Consider the following 17,917-nt stretch of genomic DNA (forward strand, 5'->3'; position numbering starts at 1 on the left):
TTGGTGGCCAGAATGCTCTCTACCTCAAACTTGTTTTCAGCGGAAACCGGAGCAGGAGGCGTACCTGTAGACTGGGAAAAGAGTTAAGTACCATGGGTTTGAGGAGAGATACATGGAAGGAGTTGGGGATCCGCAAGTTGGCCGGGAGTTTCAATTTATAGGCCACCGGGTTGATTTGCTTGATAACTTCCAGTGGGCCGATGAACCGGGTCCCTAACTTGTAGGAAGGAATCTTGAGCCGGACATATTTGGACGAGAGCCAGACCTTATCTCCAGGACGGAATTGGGGCGGATCCAGACGTCTCTTGTCAGCCTGTCTCTTCATCCACTCGGAGGACTGAAGAAGTGCGGATCTGGTACTCTCCCAAATGGTGGAGAATTCGCTAACAAGAGATTCCGTGGCCGGGTTGTCCACCGAGGCGGAGATGGGAAACGGGATCCGGGGATGTTGGCCGTAAACTGAAAAAAACGGGGATTTGGAAGATGATTCGCTCTCATGATTATTGTAGGAGAATTCGGCCCACGGTAAAAGATCCACCCAATTGGAATGGTGGGCAGTAACAAAGTGCCAGAGGTAACTGGTTAAGATTTGGTTGATCCGCTCTACTTGACCATTGGACTGTGGGTGATAAGCAGAAGAGAAGTCCAAGGTGACCCCCAGCAGTTTACATGTGGCTCTCCAGAAGCGACAGGTGAACTGAACCCCTCGATCGGACACGATGTGGAGAGGAAGACTATGGAGACGGAAAATATGATGAATAAAGTCCTTAGCCAACTCAGATGCAGACGGAAGACCCGGCAGGGGAATGAAGTGAGCCATTTTAGAGAAGCGATCAGCGACCACCCAAATGACCGTACAACCAGCAGAGACAGGGAGATCCGTTATAAAGTCCATGGCTATATGCTGCCACGGGGCAGCAGGTACGGGAAGAGGCAGAAGGCGGACGGCTGGCAGATGTCTAGGAACCTTGTTACGGGCGCAGGACGCACAGGCTGAGACAAAGTCTATTACCTCCTTGCGCAGGGTAGGCCACCAGTAATGCCAGGCAATAAGCTGGAGGGTCTTCTTTTGGCCAGCATGGCCAGCTAGCTTAGACGAATGTCCCCAGTGCAGAACCTTCTCACGATCAGGTACTGTCACGAACGTCTTACCGGGTGGAAGACGATTCAGATCCAAGGGAGCCACCTGCATTACCTTGGCGGGGTCGATGATGTGCTTAGGCTCCTCCTCTAGATCGGAGAACAGAAAGGATCGGGACAAGGCATCGACTTTGATATTCTTGTCTGCCGGGCGGAAATGAAGAATGAAATCAAAGCGGGCGAAGAACAAGGACCACCGGGTTAAGTCTTTGGGCACTCTGGAGGTAAGCCAAGTTTTTGTGGTCCGTATAAATTATTACCGGGTGAAGAGCCCCCTCGAGCAGGTAACGCCACTCCTCCAGTGCCAATTTAACGGCTAACAATTCTTGGTCTCCTATAGAATAATTGCGCTCAGACGAGGAGAAGAGCTTGGAGAAGAAGCCACAGGTTACCATTCTCCCGGATGGCGACTTTTGGGTGAGCACCGCTCCGGCTCCGGAGGAGGAAGCATCTACTTCTAAGAAGAATTGTTTTTTGTAGTCCGGACGGTGCAGCACAGAAGCGGAGGAGAAAGCTTGTTTCAAAGAAAGAAAGGCCTCTTCAGCCTCGGGCGGCCATTCTTTGGGACTAGCGCCCTTACGGGTGAGCGCAGAGATAGGGGCAGTCCGGGAAGAGAAGTGCGGAATGAAGAGGCGGTAGTAATTGGCGAAGCCCAGGAACCGCTGAATAGCCTTCAACCCCTCCGGTCGGGGCCACTTCAGGATGGCAGAAAGTTTCTCAGGATCCATTTGTAGGCCGGTCTGGGAGATGACGTAGCCCAGAAATGGAAGCGAGGTCTGCTCAAAGAGGCACTTCTCAAATTTTGCGTAGAGGTGGTTCTGCCTGAGCCTGAGCAGGACCTGACGAACGTCCCTCCGGTGTGTGGGAAGATCCGGAGAGAAGATCAAGATGTCATCCAGGTACACCACCACGCAGGAGTAGAGAAGGTCACGGAAGATGTCATTGACCAACTCTTGAAAGACGGCGGGAGCATTACAGAGGCTGAAGGGCATTACGAGGTATTCATAGTGGCCATCCCGGGTGTTGAATGCCGTCTTCCATTCATCCCCCTGACAGATACGGACCAGGTTATACGCCCCACGGAGATCCAGAATGGTGAAGATTCTGGCACCCCTCAGACGGTCAAATAATTCAGGAATGAGCGGAAGGGGGTATTTATTCTTCACCGTGATCTGGTTAAGACCTCTATAGTCTATACAGGGACGGAGTGAGCCATCCTTCTTTTTAACGAAGAAGAAGCCTGCTCCCGCCGGGGAGGTAGATTTCCGGATAAATCCCCGGGCCAGATTTTCCTCGATATATTCAGATATAGCCCGGGTCTCGGCTGCGGACAACGGGTAAATACGCCCACGGGGTGGAGTAGCGCCGGGTACCAGGTCGATTGGGCAATCGTATGGTCTATGGGGGGGTAATGTCTCTGCTTCTTTCTTGCTGAAAACATCAGCATAAGACCAATAAGGAACCGGTAGGCCGGGTAGATTGGCTGGAGTAGGAGAAGGACGAGCAGGACCTAAACAAGTCTTATGACAGTCCTGCCCCCAGCGAAGGACTTCTCCGTTCTGCCAATTCAGCACGGGTGCATGTTTCTGGAGCCAAGGAAGGCCTAACAAAAGGGCGTGAGAGAGTCCAGGTAGAACATGGAAGAAGATTCTCTCAGAGTGCAGCATTCCCACCTGCAGAGTTATGGGTTCGGTGATGAGTTGGATGGTTAGCGGTAAGAGCCCTCTATCCACGGAGGCAACAGATAAGGGTTCAGCCAAAGGTTTAGTGGGAATGCGGTATTTCTCTACCAGGGTCTGGGAAATGAGGTTTCCGGCAGCTCCAGAATCGAGTTGAGCTAGTTCAAGGTAGCGGTTCTCCCCACAGATGATAGAGACCAACAGCATCAGAGATGGAGGGGGTTTACTCTTGTCTAGGACGACCTCTCCGAGCGATCCTAGTCACTGGCGTTTCCCGGCCTCTCCGGGCAGGAACGGATCCGGTGCTCCTTACTGCCACAGTAGAAACAGCTCCCCTCGGCACGGCGTGACTCTTGACGGGTTTTGACCATCTTGGTCTGGTCGACCTGCATGGGCTCTGGCGAGTGCGCCCGGGGAGTTACAGAGGAAGAGACGAGTCTCTGGAAAGTGGGAGCAAGGCGGGGAAACCTCCTCACGGGTGACCTCTTTGGTACGCTCCTGGAACCGGATGTCAATCCGGGTGGCAAGTGTTACTAAGTCATCCAGGGAGGTTGGAATGTCCCGACCGGCGAGTTCATCTTTAATCCGGCCAGATAGGCCTTCCCAGAAGACGGACACCAGGGCCTCGTTATCCCAGGCAAGCTCGGAAGCAAGGGTACGGAACCGTATGGCATATTGGCCCACGGTGAGACTCCCTTGGCGGAGGCGTAGCAGAGAGGAGGCGGATGAGGTCTTTCGTCCTGGTTCGTCGAAGACTTTCCTGAAAGCCGTGAGAAAGGCTGGCAGGTTGGACACCAGGGGGTCTCCTCTCTCCCATAGGGCATTTTTCCAAGCCAGTGCCTCCCCAGTGAGATGGGACATGATGAAGGCCACTTTGGCCCGATCGGTGGTGAATTGGTGTGCCAAAAGTTCGAAGTGCAGGGTGCACTGGTTAATGAAGCCTCCTGCCAGACCGGGGTCTCCACCAAAACGAGGCGTGGCGGATAGGCGGGTACCTGGAAGGGATGCCATGGCATTGATGGGCAGCGACGCTGCCGGGGTAGGAGTCGTGTGACTGGAAGCTGGTCCCGATGAGGCAGTCATTGTGTCCAGGCGGGAGTTAACATTACGCAGGTGGCTCAGGATGGACTCCTGTTGGGACCTCTGACGGGAAAGTTCATGGCATAGGTCCGAGAGCGAGGGAGCTTGGGTGCCACCGGGTTCCAGGGCCCGAGCAAACTGTAACGGGTCCGGGAGGTGGAACCTCTGAGCTGCAATACAAAGGGGAAGTCCTTGTAAGGAAGCGGGTGACTCCCAGGGAAGGCAAGCAGGTAGTCACAGCAAGTGACGGGGACAGTCTCTGGGTAAGCAGGCAGGTGGTCACGGCAAGTGACGGGGACAGTCTCTGGGTAGACAGGCAGGTGGTCACGGCAAGTGACGGGGACAGTCTCTGGGTAGACGGCAGGTACTTTCAACCCAGCGGGCAGATCGACACGGCAGGTGCTTCCGGGTAAGCAGGTGGATATCCGCGGCAGGTGCTGGCGGGCGCTTCCGGATAAGCAGGTAGATAAACTCAGCGGGTGCAGGCAGGTGCTTCCAGGTAAGCAGGAAAATAGACTCAGCGGGTGCTGGCAGGTGCTTCCAGGTAGCAGACAGGTGACAGGCAGGAATCAGGCTGGACTAGTCAGGCTAGCGGAGGGACCTGAGGGCTGAAGCAGAGGTGAAGACACAGTGCGACAACTGTTGCTCGGGCACCTCCATTTTGGAGGAGGTGCCTTAAATGTGGGAAGTCCTCTGGCCATTGGCCGGGGACTTTTTAGGAAGATGCGCGCAGTCCCTTTAAGTGGGGGGGGGAGTGCGCGCGCGCACGCGTCCTAAGCACTCTGCTGGAGGAGGGACGCGCGCCGGCCACAGCAGGGAACAGAGCGCAGGGAGAAGCCGCGCCAGGAGCCGGGGGCGAGAGAGAGAAGCGCTGGAGGGACCCACGTGAGGAGCGCGGAGGTGAGAGGGACGGCGTCCCTGCCTAACAGAGGGCAGGGACGCCGATGCTACAGTAATGACTCTATATAATATATGAGTTTCACTTTTTGTTTTGAAGAACTGAAATAAATTAAGTTTTTGATGATATTCTAATTTAGTGAGATGCACCTGTATGTCTAGCAGAAAACAGAGATCACTTTCAGCATCACATGTATTGCAATCAATAACACTTACGTCAAGGCATGTAGCATATTTTTTGGGTTCAGGTTGATTAATCCTAATGGAAGTTACAACAAAATATTGGGGGCCTCTTTTGAGTGACTCTCCCTGTACTTTTCTGCACTGTTATGACCCCTGAGAATACCTTTTAATCGTAATGCACTGAGATTACTGCGGGGGGCACATCCAAGGAGTCCAGGCTACATTATTACTCCAACCACCCCCACTAACAGCTAGGACTACTGGACATCTGTGCCTGTCTCCGCTGCCACCCCCCTCCATGTGACATATAACATGTCTTTGTAGTATGCTAAAAATCAAATAACCCCTATTTAATAAAGCAACGATCCCAATAATGGCTATAATATTGTGGGAACTTCACATTCTTCTTGGTTTTACACGCTTACATGATCTTATTTTACAATTAAGGGAAAGTAATGCTTTCATTGAGGACAGTGAAGTTCCATGTGAAAGAAATACTAGAACAAGAAGCGTTTTGTCTCCGTTTCCCGCAGTCTCATAGTGACTCCAGGATGCCATTTACATTCAGACACTGTGCTTCTGACTTGCTTTTGGCTATTTCTCCAACCATTTCTCCATGTAAGTATTTTATATACATTTTATTTGGTGTATTTATGTCACTTGGGAGGAATTTTCCAATATATTAGGACTATTTCTCATTCAGAGAATTTTTTTTTGCATATGTATGAATGGGTAGCATTTATAGGTGTTCTTAATATACATATAACAAAAATCTGATATCACATAATATGGCTGTAAGTAGATTATTAGTAGTGTTATAAATTGTTACATGCACTTCTGGGTATAATAGTATGGGGGGAATACTGATTTTTAAGTTGTTTGAAATTATTTTTAGGAAATCCATTTTGTATAATAAACATGTAATGGATGTGGGGAACTTTGATTTCTAGAAATTATACTGTGATATATTGAGCTATGGCATTGGGTATTGTTGGAGTTTATTTCATCCATATATTATGAGTTAATGTAAATTAATCTCATATTAATCATGGGAGTGTGATAGTGCCGTCTACTATGCATCAATAGCGAAATCTGTCCGTTCATGCCCATAGACGAGGAGGCTCTTCTTTAGGATTTGGCTGAAATTAAAAATAAATTCATCAAATACTTCTGTTTAATATTGATTTTTCTCCCAAAAAAACCCATAATGATATTATAGACAGCTAAGAGGGTGAAGCAGAGTTTATTTTAAGTGTTTATTTAAAATAATCTGATATCATAAGTCTATAACTTACAGAAATCTATAATTGTATATGTTGTTTGGTTTGCATAATAATAGTGTTGAATAATTCGGATATATTTTGGGCATGCTATTCTCCAGGTAGACATGTCTGTAGCTCGCATTAAAACTGCCCTCTGTAACGCTATAGCATGCGAGTATGAAATATATGAAATTGGAATTGCATTACTGCTCTAGAAAATAGGAAAAAACGAAGGTACTTAGCACATGAATTTGCCAATTCATGTGTGCCCAGCAGCCACGACAAGGCTATCCTACAACAGTAATGTTATTTACATGCACTAGTTCCGGTCCATAAATCGGACCAGAATAGTACATACTGTGATTTTTCTTTATGCAAACCGTTGGTCTGTGTCAAAAATCGGGAATGAGCACTGGCATACCTGTCAGGATTCCAGTTGTCCTTCTACAGTTTGACCACTAGTGGCTGCTATTGTTCACTTTAATAATTGTGCTGCAATCCCACTCCTTACCACTGGAGGCTGCTGTTGTGTTTTGCAATTGTCCTTTACTACGATGGCAGATTCTGAACCTGTGGGATCCATCTTGTTTCCTGTTTGGGCCTACTTAAAGCCGCATGGATCTCTCACTCATTGCTTGAGTATTGTATCTAGCTGTTAGCCTAGTTTCCAGTCTCCAAGCTCCTGAACATTCTTACTTAGATTGTTCTCACCTATCTATGGATTGTTTCCTGCATCTCCTTTTGCTAACTACAAGAAATTCTATTACCACTTTTTGTTCCTGCTCGTGCTCCTTCGGCCACTGGTTTCCAGCAGTACTACGCCAGTATCGTAACACCACTATGCATCCACAGGAGCAAATCTAGGTGTTCATCATAGCACATATCCCAACAATGCAATTACAAGTTCAGTCCGCTCCAGCTGGCAGAGCAATCAACTGATTCAATAAATTAACCTGTGCAGGGTTTAAGGGAACCTGTCATGTTAAATAACGCTATTAACCTGCAGATATGGAGTTAATCTGCAGGTGAATAGCGTTCTGACACCGTGCGGTGCCTGTACTGAGAGCCCCTCTGCCGGGAGGAAATCATCTTTATTCCTTCCAGCAGCGTTTGTCTTCCAGTCATAAGGGTGGCATTGGTATAATTTCAGTCACCGCTCTGTGTATAGAGAATGGCAGCTATACCCGCCTTCCCTTGGCACTGACTAACAGCCGACTCTAATGCTGAGCCTGCTGTCAGTCAGTGCCGGGGGCGCAGTTACAGCTGTCGCTCTCTCTACTTAGACCGGTGACTGAAACCGTGCCAGCGCCACCCCTATAGCTGAATGCCGAACGCTGCCAGGTCATTATTGTGTCGCCAGACTGCGGCAGCCCCTCAGTATTATGTTACAGTGGACAGAATAGTAATGGCTGCAGGAATCAGTGGCCTAGTGACACACCAATGTCACGTGATCTGTTCAAAATCTCAGCGGCTATGTTGACAGAAAAATGTAAAAACGATGGCTCTTGGAAGAAGGGGAGGAAAAAATGGCACATTGCTCCGCCATGAAGGAGTTAGAGAGTTAAGCAGATCTATACGTCTCCATGGCAACAGACTATAAAAACTAGCCTTGTGTAGTCTGATTCTACACCATCGTGCTTCCTTCAATCTTCCTACTAACCTACAATGCGCAAGAAGATGGCAGACAGAAAAGGATGTATAGTGCAAGATCAGAGTTTCTTGTCTGTCACCATGGAGGCCGATAGGTCTCCATAAAACCTGTTGGACTAATCTGATAGGAAATACTTGACAAAGTTGTTTTGCAAAGTTTCTTTACTTTTCATCTTATGAGCATTGGGATGATAAGAATTGTGATTGTATTAGTGGCCTTTTAACAAAATCAGGTCTCCTCCACTGTTTTTTCAGCATTTTTAAAAGCTAAACAAAAATGTTTCTATGTTGCTTATAGCAACCAATGATAGAGCAGCTTTCATTTTACTACAGCAGTTTAAGAAATTAAACCAGAGCTGTGATTAGTTGCTTTGGGCTACAAGCCGGTTTTCTTTTAATCAGTTTTGTTAAAGGAGGCTTTATATTAAGTGTTTTCTACGGCATTTTCGGCAAGTATTTTTCAGTCATTTTTGAAGGGAAAAAATAGCAGTAGAAATCAACACCCAGATTTAAAGACAAATGAATCAATTAAATAACACATTTTTAACAATTTGTTGAATTTGGCGAATTTGAACAATTTGCATTTCATTTCGCACTAATCACCTAAAATAGCTCCCATTATTTTACATATTGCAGAAGTTTACATCAGCCAGAGAAGGATCACATGACCTAGGGCGGGCTTCCCCATAATGCCTTGCATCTATCACATGGTATAGCACAACTAATCAGAAGAGACTATCATAGCCTGTATAAAAGCAGAGGCAGGGAATTCAGCAGACACATTGTGATGAATCTCGACAGTAAGAGGACGTCACTGCTTAGCCATGGAGATAGGGCGATTGAGCTGTAAAACACTGTAGAAACTGTACAGATAGTGTGTGACAATGAAGAAGATTAGTGTGTGCGGAAAAGAAGAAAGTGCCATTCACATTTTTCAAAACATTTAGAGGTTTTGACATACTTTTGAATCCTGGTGAAACGATTGGACGAAAATAAAATTTCCTGGGAATATTTGGTGGATCTAGCTATTTTGAAAAGATTAACTCATCTCTCCACAAAGTGCGTTAGTGCAAATTACTGCCCATTTAGATTTCTAAATATCTGTGTCTATATGTAGACTTTTTTTTAGAATTTTCTACAGGCAGCCCAGTGTCGGACTAGGGTGCCAAGGGCCCACCAGTAACCAACTCCAGGGCCCCACTTTTCAGCTACATGCAAATGTGACATTATCATCAATCACAAATGTATATAACAATGAACTGGGTAGATTGTTACATGAATAAAATGCTGCCTTTGTCTGTACATAGTGAATCAAGTATATAGTGCCAAGTACTGTTCATATAAGAAGGTGGTGGCCCACCGGAGGATTCTCCTGTTCTCTTGTGGGCCAGTCCAACCAGAGGCCTCAAAGCTTTTGTCAAAAATTGAAGCCAATGAAAATGTGGTGAAAAACGTATCATACCACACGGTGTGAACACTTTTTGATGAGGAGCTTCACTTTAATAACACTGTAAATATAAATAAATTAACAATCTCATCTCTGTATTGTTCCCTCTGTAACTGTAATGTGATTTACCAGCTTTTAGGCTTTCAGAGATTGGAGATATATTGGAGAGATGAATCCTAGCCAAAAAGATATTGATGGTAAAGGGATATAATGTGCAAGCTGCTCCGCTAGCAGACGGGAAATCTTTCCTATCTCATCCAGCTTACATACACATGGAGGATCATTGTGGAGCACCGCACCTTCAGGAGGTTACCACTCAGGTATTTTAATGTTTTTATAGATTTGATACTATAAATGTATGTAAAATGCAAACACATTGCAAAATCCAGTTAGACGGCAATTTGCCTGGTCTTTCTGAAGTACAGTGATCCCTAGAGTAGACATGAATTTTGCAGCAGGAGACAGTCTCCAACATCCGCTGATGTCACGTTAAGTTGCGGCTGCAGCCGGGTGTGACTCAGTGACGCGCGCCCCGCTGATTGATGGTCTGTGGGCGGTGTTTCACTGCACCTCACAGCCCAGCATCCACCGCGCACTTTCCCTGTGAAGCCCCGCCCACAGCCCATCAGTGTTACCCACTGTGTATAGAGGTGTTACCTTTAGTTGAAAAGTAATCTATACAGAACAGGAAGTGTGAGTCTAGTATAAGACCTTGTAACCAATGTGAAAACCCAACAATTATACATTTTTTTAAATGAATAGTGATGTGGAAAATAAAAAAAAATAATTAAATATTTTTGTAAAATAAATTTCTTGGAACCTTGATTTAAACAATATGGCATTTTATGATTACACCGTCCCTTTAAAGTAAATCTGATAATGATATGAGGACTGCAGGTTTCAAACTATTTTGTACTGAGGACTCCTGTCCTTACAGATGTCCCTGGCTTAAAATATTAGGTATATAGCTACCTTTAGGATCAGAAAGTTCTGCTCAATACATAGTGAGTAAAAGCTGTAACAATGCCCCGGCACTGGCTGACAGCCGTCTGAGGCACTGGAAAGTCTGTTGTATCCATGCACCGGTCCTGAATAATATCTGTCTCTCCAGTGCAGCAGAGCTGAGCTAGTTGTCAGTCAGTGTCAGGATGTGGTTACTGCTGCTGCTCACTATGTATTGAGTGGTGACTGAAGACACGCCGGGCGTGCCTCTATGACTGAAAGCCATAGGCTGTTGGGAGGAATAAAGTTAATTTTCTCATGACAGCTGAGCTTTCAGTGCGGTGGCTTTAGAACACTATTAACCTGTAGATTGTTACGTACCTGTCCCAGATCTGGACTGTGCTCTCCTCACTCTCGTCCGATGAGCTCTGTTGTACTCCACGTTGGGCTTTGCAATTAGCCCGGTGTGCTCCAATATGTTGAACTTCCTAGACCTATGTAAGGCCTCCCAAGACACACACCTGGTCTTGATATTAAGACTTTTAGTTTGTCTGTGCACAGTTCCTGTCTGCAATCTCCAGGATGTCTCCTGCATACCTGTGGTTTCCAGTTCCTGAGTTACCTGTGTGTGGCTTTCAGTACCACTGCTTCCTGTCTGCGGTCTCCAGGACGTCTCCTGTCTGCTTCCAGCTTCCATGGTATTAAGACTTTCTAGTTAGTCAGCAGTTTTGTCTGCAACCTGTCTGCGATCCTCAGGCCGTCTCATGGCTATCTATGGCTTCCAGTTCCTCCGACCAGTCTGCGGTCTCCCGGACGTCTCTGACCTGTTTGCGGCTTCCAGTAACTCTTCTACCTGTCTCCAATCCCCCAGAAGTCTTCTGCCTGCCTGGGGCTTCCAGTAACTATGCTACCTGTCTGCCGTCTCCCGGACATCTCTGGTTTGCCTGCGGCTTCCAGCACCTCTGCAACTTGTCTGCGGTTTCAAAGATGTCTCTGGTCTGCCTGCAGCTTCCAGCAACTCTGCTACCTGTTTCCTGTGTGCAAAACCCACCTGCTGTACCTACGCCCGTAACCCATTTGCCTACCTGGAACTTGGGCTTCAAGGATCCACCTCACCTAGTGAGCCTCCTTTTAAGTGTAGTCCGTCTCTTGCGGCTGAGATAATGCAACAGTTTACTGATAGTAGGGGCAAGTCTTTGTCTCTCTGCTCTTGCCCTGTTGTCTGGCGTACATGAATTTCAGAGAGGCAGGCTTTCAGTTTAGAGCAAGCAAGCCATTGAAAAATGGCAGGCACAATGCATGCTGGGAGGTTAAGTAAAAATACTTTCCAGCACCCTTAGTGCCGATGAAGCAGAACCACCCACTCAAAAACTGTAGATAGGAAGTTACAGACCATGAGAATCAAGACCGTTCCAGAACATATTAGACTGATCAAATAGCATTTTAACATGTGTTTTTATTACTATCAGAAGTAATTATATACATTTATTTTTTTAGTCTTGTTCTGCACAGGAGCATATTAGCAATCAAATACAGAATGCACAATCAGAATTCAGGAGCAAACAGCAAAATCAGACGCTTTGCTTACAACATGATCCTGAGGTGGGGAAGAGTATTATGACCGAGGAGCCAATAAGGAAGACTAAAGCTTTGTTAAAGTAGGTAATTTATATTCTCTTCATTACTTGTGACTTCTATTATAAATTACATCTGGGCCCCGATTCATCAAAGTGTTTTTGCCTCCAAAATGCAACTTTTCTTGCAATATAACTTAAGATAATAGCCAATTATCCTAATTCATATTGCAAGACTTGTTAAAGGGTCGATTGTGACTTGTAGGATTTCTGATTCCAATAGGTGGCGCTATAGAGTTCAAGTCCTCTTCATCTCTGAAGAGGCAATTTGCATATTCAGTTTCCCAGAGGAGCATTGCATGGTGAATAAGCCTCCTTACCTTGGCATGCCAGAGCCGGTATGTCGCTCTCTACAAGAAGAAACGTTACCACTTAGACCTCAGTAAAGCACAGACATTTGCTGATCTCGCAATTACAATTTTTAGCATTCCTAAAGATATGCTGCCGTAGATTCACCTTAAAAAGTCATTGCCGTTTTAACAAACTTTGCATTAATCAATATTACAACTATATCTCCCAACCATCCAGGATATAGTGGGATAGTCCTGAATTTGGGGAGGTGTCCCGGTAAGTCTGGGGTATGCCCCGACTTCAGCTGCATCTGTGTCCTCAGGACACAGTTGAATATGACAATGGAGCAAGGAATTATCATATCCCTCCTTCACAGTTCAGTCTATGTAGAGACTGAGGGTCCTACCAGGACTTTTAGGTCGCGTAACATTATCAGGCCATGTAAGGCTATGTGCCCACGTTGCGGACCTGAAGCATATTTTTTACGCTTCTCCCTGGCGGGAAAATCGCATGCGGATATTACATGCGGTTTTCCCGCCAGGTAGAAGCGTTTGTGAGGCGTCTTTGCATGCATTTCCGCATGCGGGTTATCAAGCACTTCTCCAAGCATCACTTGGAAAAGTGCTTGACAACTTGTTCAGAATGGTAAAAAATAAAAAAATAAAGTTTATACTCACCTTCTGATGCATTCTCTGCCCCGTCCGGAGGCTTGAGCGGCTCACGCTGTTGTGTGCAGGACCTGCGGTGACGTCATTGAGTCATGTGGTGGGTCACATGACTCAATGACGTGGCAGGTCCTTCAGACAACAGCGCGACGGAGGGAAAACATCAGAAGATAAGTATAAACTTTATTTTATTCTTTTTTTTACAGGTTCTTTGGTACCCAGGTCTGGATGAGAGTCTCCTCTCATCCAGACTTGGGTACCATCCGCACATTGATTCCGCTGCGCTTCCGCAAAATTAATGAACATGCTGCGGATTTTTGACCGCAGCATATACGCTGCGGAAAAATCCACAGCATGGGCATTGACATTGCGGAATGCCATTGGGGACCATGGGGTGCGGATATACATGCGTTTTTCAAGCGTTTACGCTGCGGAAATTCCACAGCATATACTCTTGAAAAACGCTACGTGGGCACACAGCCTTAGGCTATGTGCCCTTTATGGCTTTCTTTCCTGAAGCATCTTCTTTGGCATCATTTTTGTCATTTTTACAGTGACTTTGCTGCCGGCATCTTTTTTTTTTTAAATTGTATATATAAACTAGGGAGCGACGTCCAAATGGAAGCCGTCTGAAGATTGGGCAGGTCACGTCTTTTAGCTGCTTTGCGGTTTTTGAAGCCTGAAGCTTTTGACAGAAGTTCAAGAAGGCTGAACATATGAACCGAAAGTTGTTTTGACAGAAAAAAAGCATATGTCCATTCTTTTTGACCTTTTTCTAATTGCTTTTTCAGGTGGACTTCAGGCTAAATCCATCAGCAAAAGACATTATATGTACAGACTCTAACTAAGCAGCACAGATTAGGAGCAGGCATAGAAAGGGGGTTGATGTAGCAAAGCTGTTTGTGTGTATGTGCATTGTGTGGGGGCATCATATTGTGTGTGGGGGAAGGGACTGTGGGGAGGCATCATACTGTGTTTGGGAAATGCACTGTAAGGGGCATCATACTGTATGTAGGGATATGTAATGTAGGGGGCATCATACTGTATGTAGGGATATGTAATGTAGGGGGCATCATACTGTATGTGGGGGAATGTACTGGGCATTATACTGTGGAGGCATCATTCTGTGTGTGTGGGAATGTATTGTGAGGAGGCATCATACTGGGTGTGGGGGAAGGTACTGTGAGGAAGCATCAAACTGGGTGTGGGGGCAGGTACTGTGAGGAAGCATCAAACTGGGTGTGGGGGCAGGTACTGTGAGGAAGCATCAAACTGGGTGTGGGGGCAGGTACTGTGAGGAGGCAACATATTGGGTGTGGGGGAATGTACTGTGGGGAGCATCATACTATGTGTGGGAATGTACTTTGGGGGGCATCATACTATATGTAGGGGAATGTACTGTAGGGGGCATCATACTGTGTTTGTGAGAAGGTACGGTGGGGGGGCATTATACTGTGGGGGCATAAACCTGTATGTGTGGGAATGTACTGTGGGGGGCATCATACTGTGTATGGTGGAATCTACTGAGGGCAGGAATCATACTGTGTGTGTGGAGAATGTACTGTGGGGGGAATCATATCATATGTGGGGAATATACTGTGAGGGGGTATTATACTGTGGGTGCATAATCCTGTGTGCGGGGGAATGTACTGTGGGGAGCATCATACTGTGTATGGTGGAATCTACTGTTTGTGGGAATCATACTGTGTGTGGGGGAATGTATTGCAGGGGGCATCATACTGTGTGTAGGGAATGTACTGTGGAGGCACCACACTGTGTGTGGGGGAATGTCCTGCAGGGGGCATCATACTGTGTTTTGGAGAATGTACTGGGGGGCATAATACTGTGTATGGGGGAATATACTGGGGGCATCATACTGTGTGTGAGGAATGTACTGTAGAGGGGAATCATAATGTGCGTGGGCAAAGGTCCTGACTAACTCAGAGTACTATAAATTGCAGATGCAGGCTCCAGAGGTGAAAACTGGTGAAAAATGCTGGTTACATTTCATAGAAATAGTGTTATTCCTCATGTACACACACGACAGCCTATTCTGAAAAGTTATCTTTTGCGACACGTACGCTTTGTGTCTGTGAGTCTTTACTTATTGAGATAAATTAAACTAATCAAAAATGTTTAAATTGTCTGCATTATTGAAGTTATGACAAGTCATTGTGATACAATTGATTTTTATAGCTGGAGTTTATTTATTTTATTTTTTTTTTTGTAGGGAAATTAATTGATGATTAATTGATGATTGATACCGCGTTTATTGTTTTCTGCACAGACTATTTTCTTTTAGATCAAAGTCAACTGCAGACAAATGCAGCAGGAAAGAAATAATGATCATAGTAACATATTAACAATAAAGTGAATGAGAGTCTGCAGAACTGCTGTTTTATGGGTTTTTAAATATTTTTTAGGTTAGTGCAGAATTTTGCACTTGATTTTGAGAAAAGAATTGGAGGATCAGGGCATCAAGTGGACACCCTGGAGTTATCAAGTGGTGCCAAAATCAATCGAATCTTTCATGAGCGATTCCCATTTGAGCTGGTGAAGGTACAGATCTATTCTTATTGAAATTCATTAATTCAAGTGACAGAATAAAACCATTTACATGATTGGAATTCTTGCTGCAAGTGTGTTGTTAACCCCTGGATTATATTTACTCTCCATTCATCAACATTTTATTTGGAAGCCTATGACTGAATGTATAATTAGCAGAATTTTTTAATATGCAAACCAATGATCCTGAAAGTTTAACACCCCCATGATCGAGAAATTTTCAATTTTTTCGCTTTACTTTTTTATTCTCCTTCCTCCAGGATCCATAACTTTTACTTTTTATTTTTGTCCATTAACATTGTCATATGAATGCTTGATTTTTATGGGACGAGTTTTGAATCACACCATTCACTTTACCATGTAATGGAAAGAAAAATGGGAAACATTCCAGTTGTGGTAAAATATAAAAAAAAATGCAATTCCACCACACGGCGAGTGCAGGGGCGTACATAGGAATCATGGGGCCTTATAGCAGAAGCTCTAATTGCCCCCCCCCCAAAAGAAAATGTAAATAATAGTCGGGGTCACCAAAGATCAGATCTCACAACTTTCCATCCTTTACATAGTAATTTTCCTCCTGCTGAAGTCCTAGATCTCTCTTTCATTGCCCCATAAAGTGTGATGCCAATAAAAGGGCCCCCCAAACACAGTATGATACCTCCATGGTGAATTCCTCCACATACACAGTATCATAACCCTATTGTACCCCACCTCAACTCCCTGGGCAAAGTATGCTGACCCCAACACAGTATGATCCCCAACTGTGAGCCCCTATAGCTAGAGAGGATGGTACATAATAAGGGAGGGTGTTATACATAATAAAAGAGGAAACTATATAACTAAGGATGGCACTATACATAATAAGTGAGTACACTATGTACTAAGGGACTGTGCTATACATAATAAGGCTACATTCCTGCATCTGTGTGCAGTGTCGGTGTGCTGCCCTGTTTTACCGACGCATTGAGCATGTCCTATTCTAATGCTCAAAATTGGATCAGAACAGGACATTCTCTGACCCTCACAGATCTCATTCTCAGATCCGTGATTTTCATGGATGTGTGAATGGATCTATAAAACTGTACGAGTCCGTAGACCATCCTATAAAAAAATCTGGCAGCACACGGACATTTCACACAAATGTGAGAATGCAGAATAAGGGATTTTACAGATAACATTATCAATCCAAGTCACACAGTGCAGATACAGAATAATATTTACATCCAGGCACTTACCGCTGACGTGTCTTATGATCAGAGTCGGTTTCTGCTGTTTCTTCTCCATCTGGTCAGACCTTCATGCCGACATCTCCCAGCCACGACTCGTCTTGTCACGATGATCTCCAGCCTAGAAAATAACAAGGTCACATATTGTATGCATACATGTGTCTCCCCCGCTCTGTGTCCTCGAATACAGATATGTAACCCCCCCATTAATATACTATTAGCCACTTAGTAATCAAAATATAAAGTGATAAGCAGCACTGTGCCCCCCATTAACTATAATCTCCACCAGCCAATAATATAAATTATTCAATCTCTGTGACTCTACCCAATTAACTGTAAGGCTATGTGCACACGGAAAACATACAAGGCTTCACAGTACAAGCAATGTGAAACCCCCATCATTGCTCTCTCCCACCACCTCCATCATTGCTCTCTCTCAGCACCCCCATCATTGCTCTCTCCCAGCACCCCCGTCATTGCTCTGTCCCAACACCCCCGTCATAGCTCTGTCCCAGCACCCCCATCATTGCTCTCTCCCAGCACCCCATCATTGCTCTCTCTCAGCACCCCATCATTGCTCTGTCCCAGCACCTCCATCATTGCTCTCTCCCAGCCCCCCATCATTGCTCTGCCCCTGAAACCCCATCATTGCTCTGTCCCAGCACCGCCATCATTGCTCTCTCTCAGCCCCCCATCATTGCTCTGTCCCAGCACCTCCATCATTGCTCTCTCCCAGCACCCCCATCATTGCTCTCTCACAAGCACCCCCATCATTGCTCTCTCCCAGCAATACCATCATTGCTCTGTCCCAGCACCCCCATCATTGCTTTCTCCCACCACCCCATCATTGCTCTCTCCCAGCACCCCCGTCATTGCTCTCTCCCAGCACCCCCGTCACTGCTCTCCCCTTCCCCACCATCCCCATCATTGCTCTCCCCAGCCCTATCAGCCCCATTATTGCTCTCCCCAGCCCCATCATTGCCCTCCCCAGCCCCATCATTGCTTTCCCCAGCCCCATTATTGCTCTTTCCAGCCCCATCATTGCTCTTACCAACCCCATCATTCCTCTCCCCAGCCCCATCAGCCCCATTGCTCTTCCCAGACCCATCAACCCCATCATTCCTCTCCCCAGCACCATCATTTCTCTCCACAGCCCAATCAGCCCCATTATTGCTCTCCCCAGCCCCATCAGCCCCATCATTGCTCTCCCCAGCACCATCATCCCATCATTCCTCTCCCCAGCTCCATCAACTCCA

General features: G+C 46.0%; 1 protein-coding gene across 1 annotated transcript in view; it reads left to right on the forward strand.

Annotated features, from left to right (window-relative positions):
• The first annotated feature begins 5,501 nt into the window (after nucleotides 1-5,501).
• The window catches only part of DNM3 (dynamin 3), a 40,896-nt gene continuing 28,480 nt past the window's right edge, over nucleotides 5,502-17,917 (forward strand). The window contains exons 1-4 of the mRNA XM_073643145.1: nucleotides 5,502-5,597; nucleotides 9,471-9,658; nucleotides 11,778-11,938; nucleotides 15,294-15,429. Coding sequence (XP_073499246.1) covers nucleotides 9,533-9,658; nucleotides 11,778-11,938; nucleotides 15,294-15,429 — 423 coding nt within the window. The 5' untranslated portion in view covers nucleotides 5,502-5,597; nucleotides 9,471-9,532. The remainder of the gene's footprint in view (nucleotides 5,598-9,470; nucleotides 9,659-11,777; nucleotides 11,939-15,293; nucleotides 15,430-17,917) is intronic.

This window comes from Phyllobates terribilis, unplaced genomic scaffold (genome assembly GCF_046119375.1).
Source record: "Phyllobates terribilis strain yellow unplaced genomic scaffold, ASM4611937v1 Scaffold_8__6_contigs__length_399053987, whole genome shotgun sequence".
NCBI lineage: Eukaryota > Metazoa > Chordata > Amphibia > Anura > Dendrobatidae > Phyllobates > Phyllobates terribilis.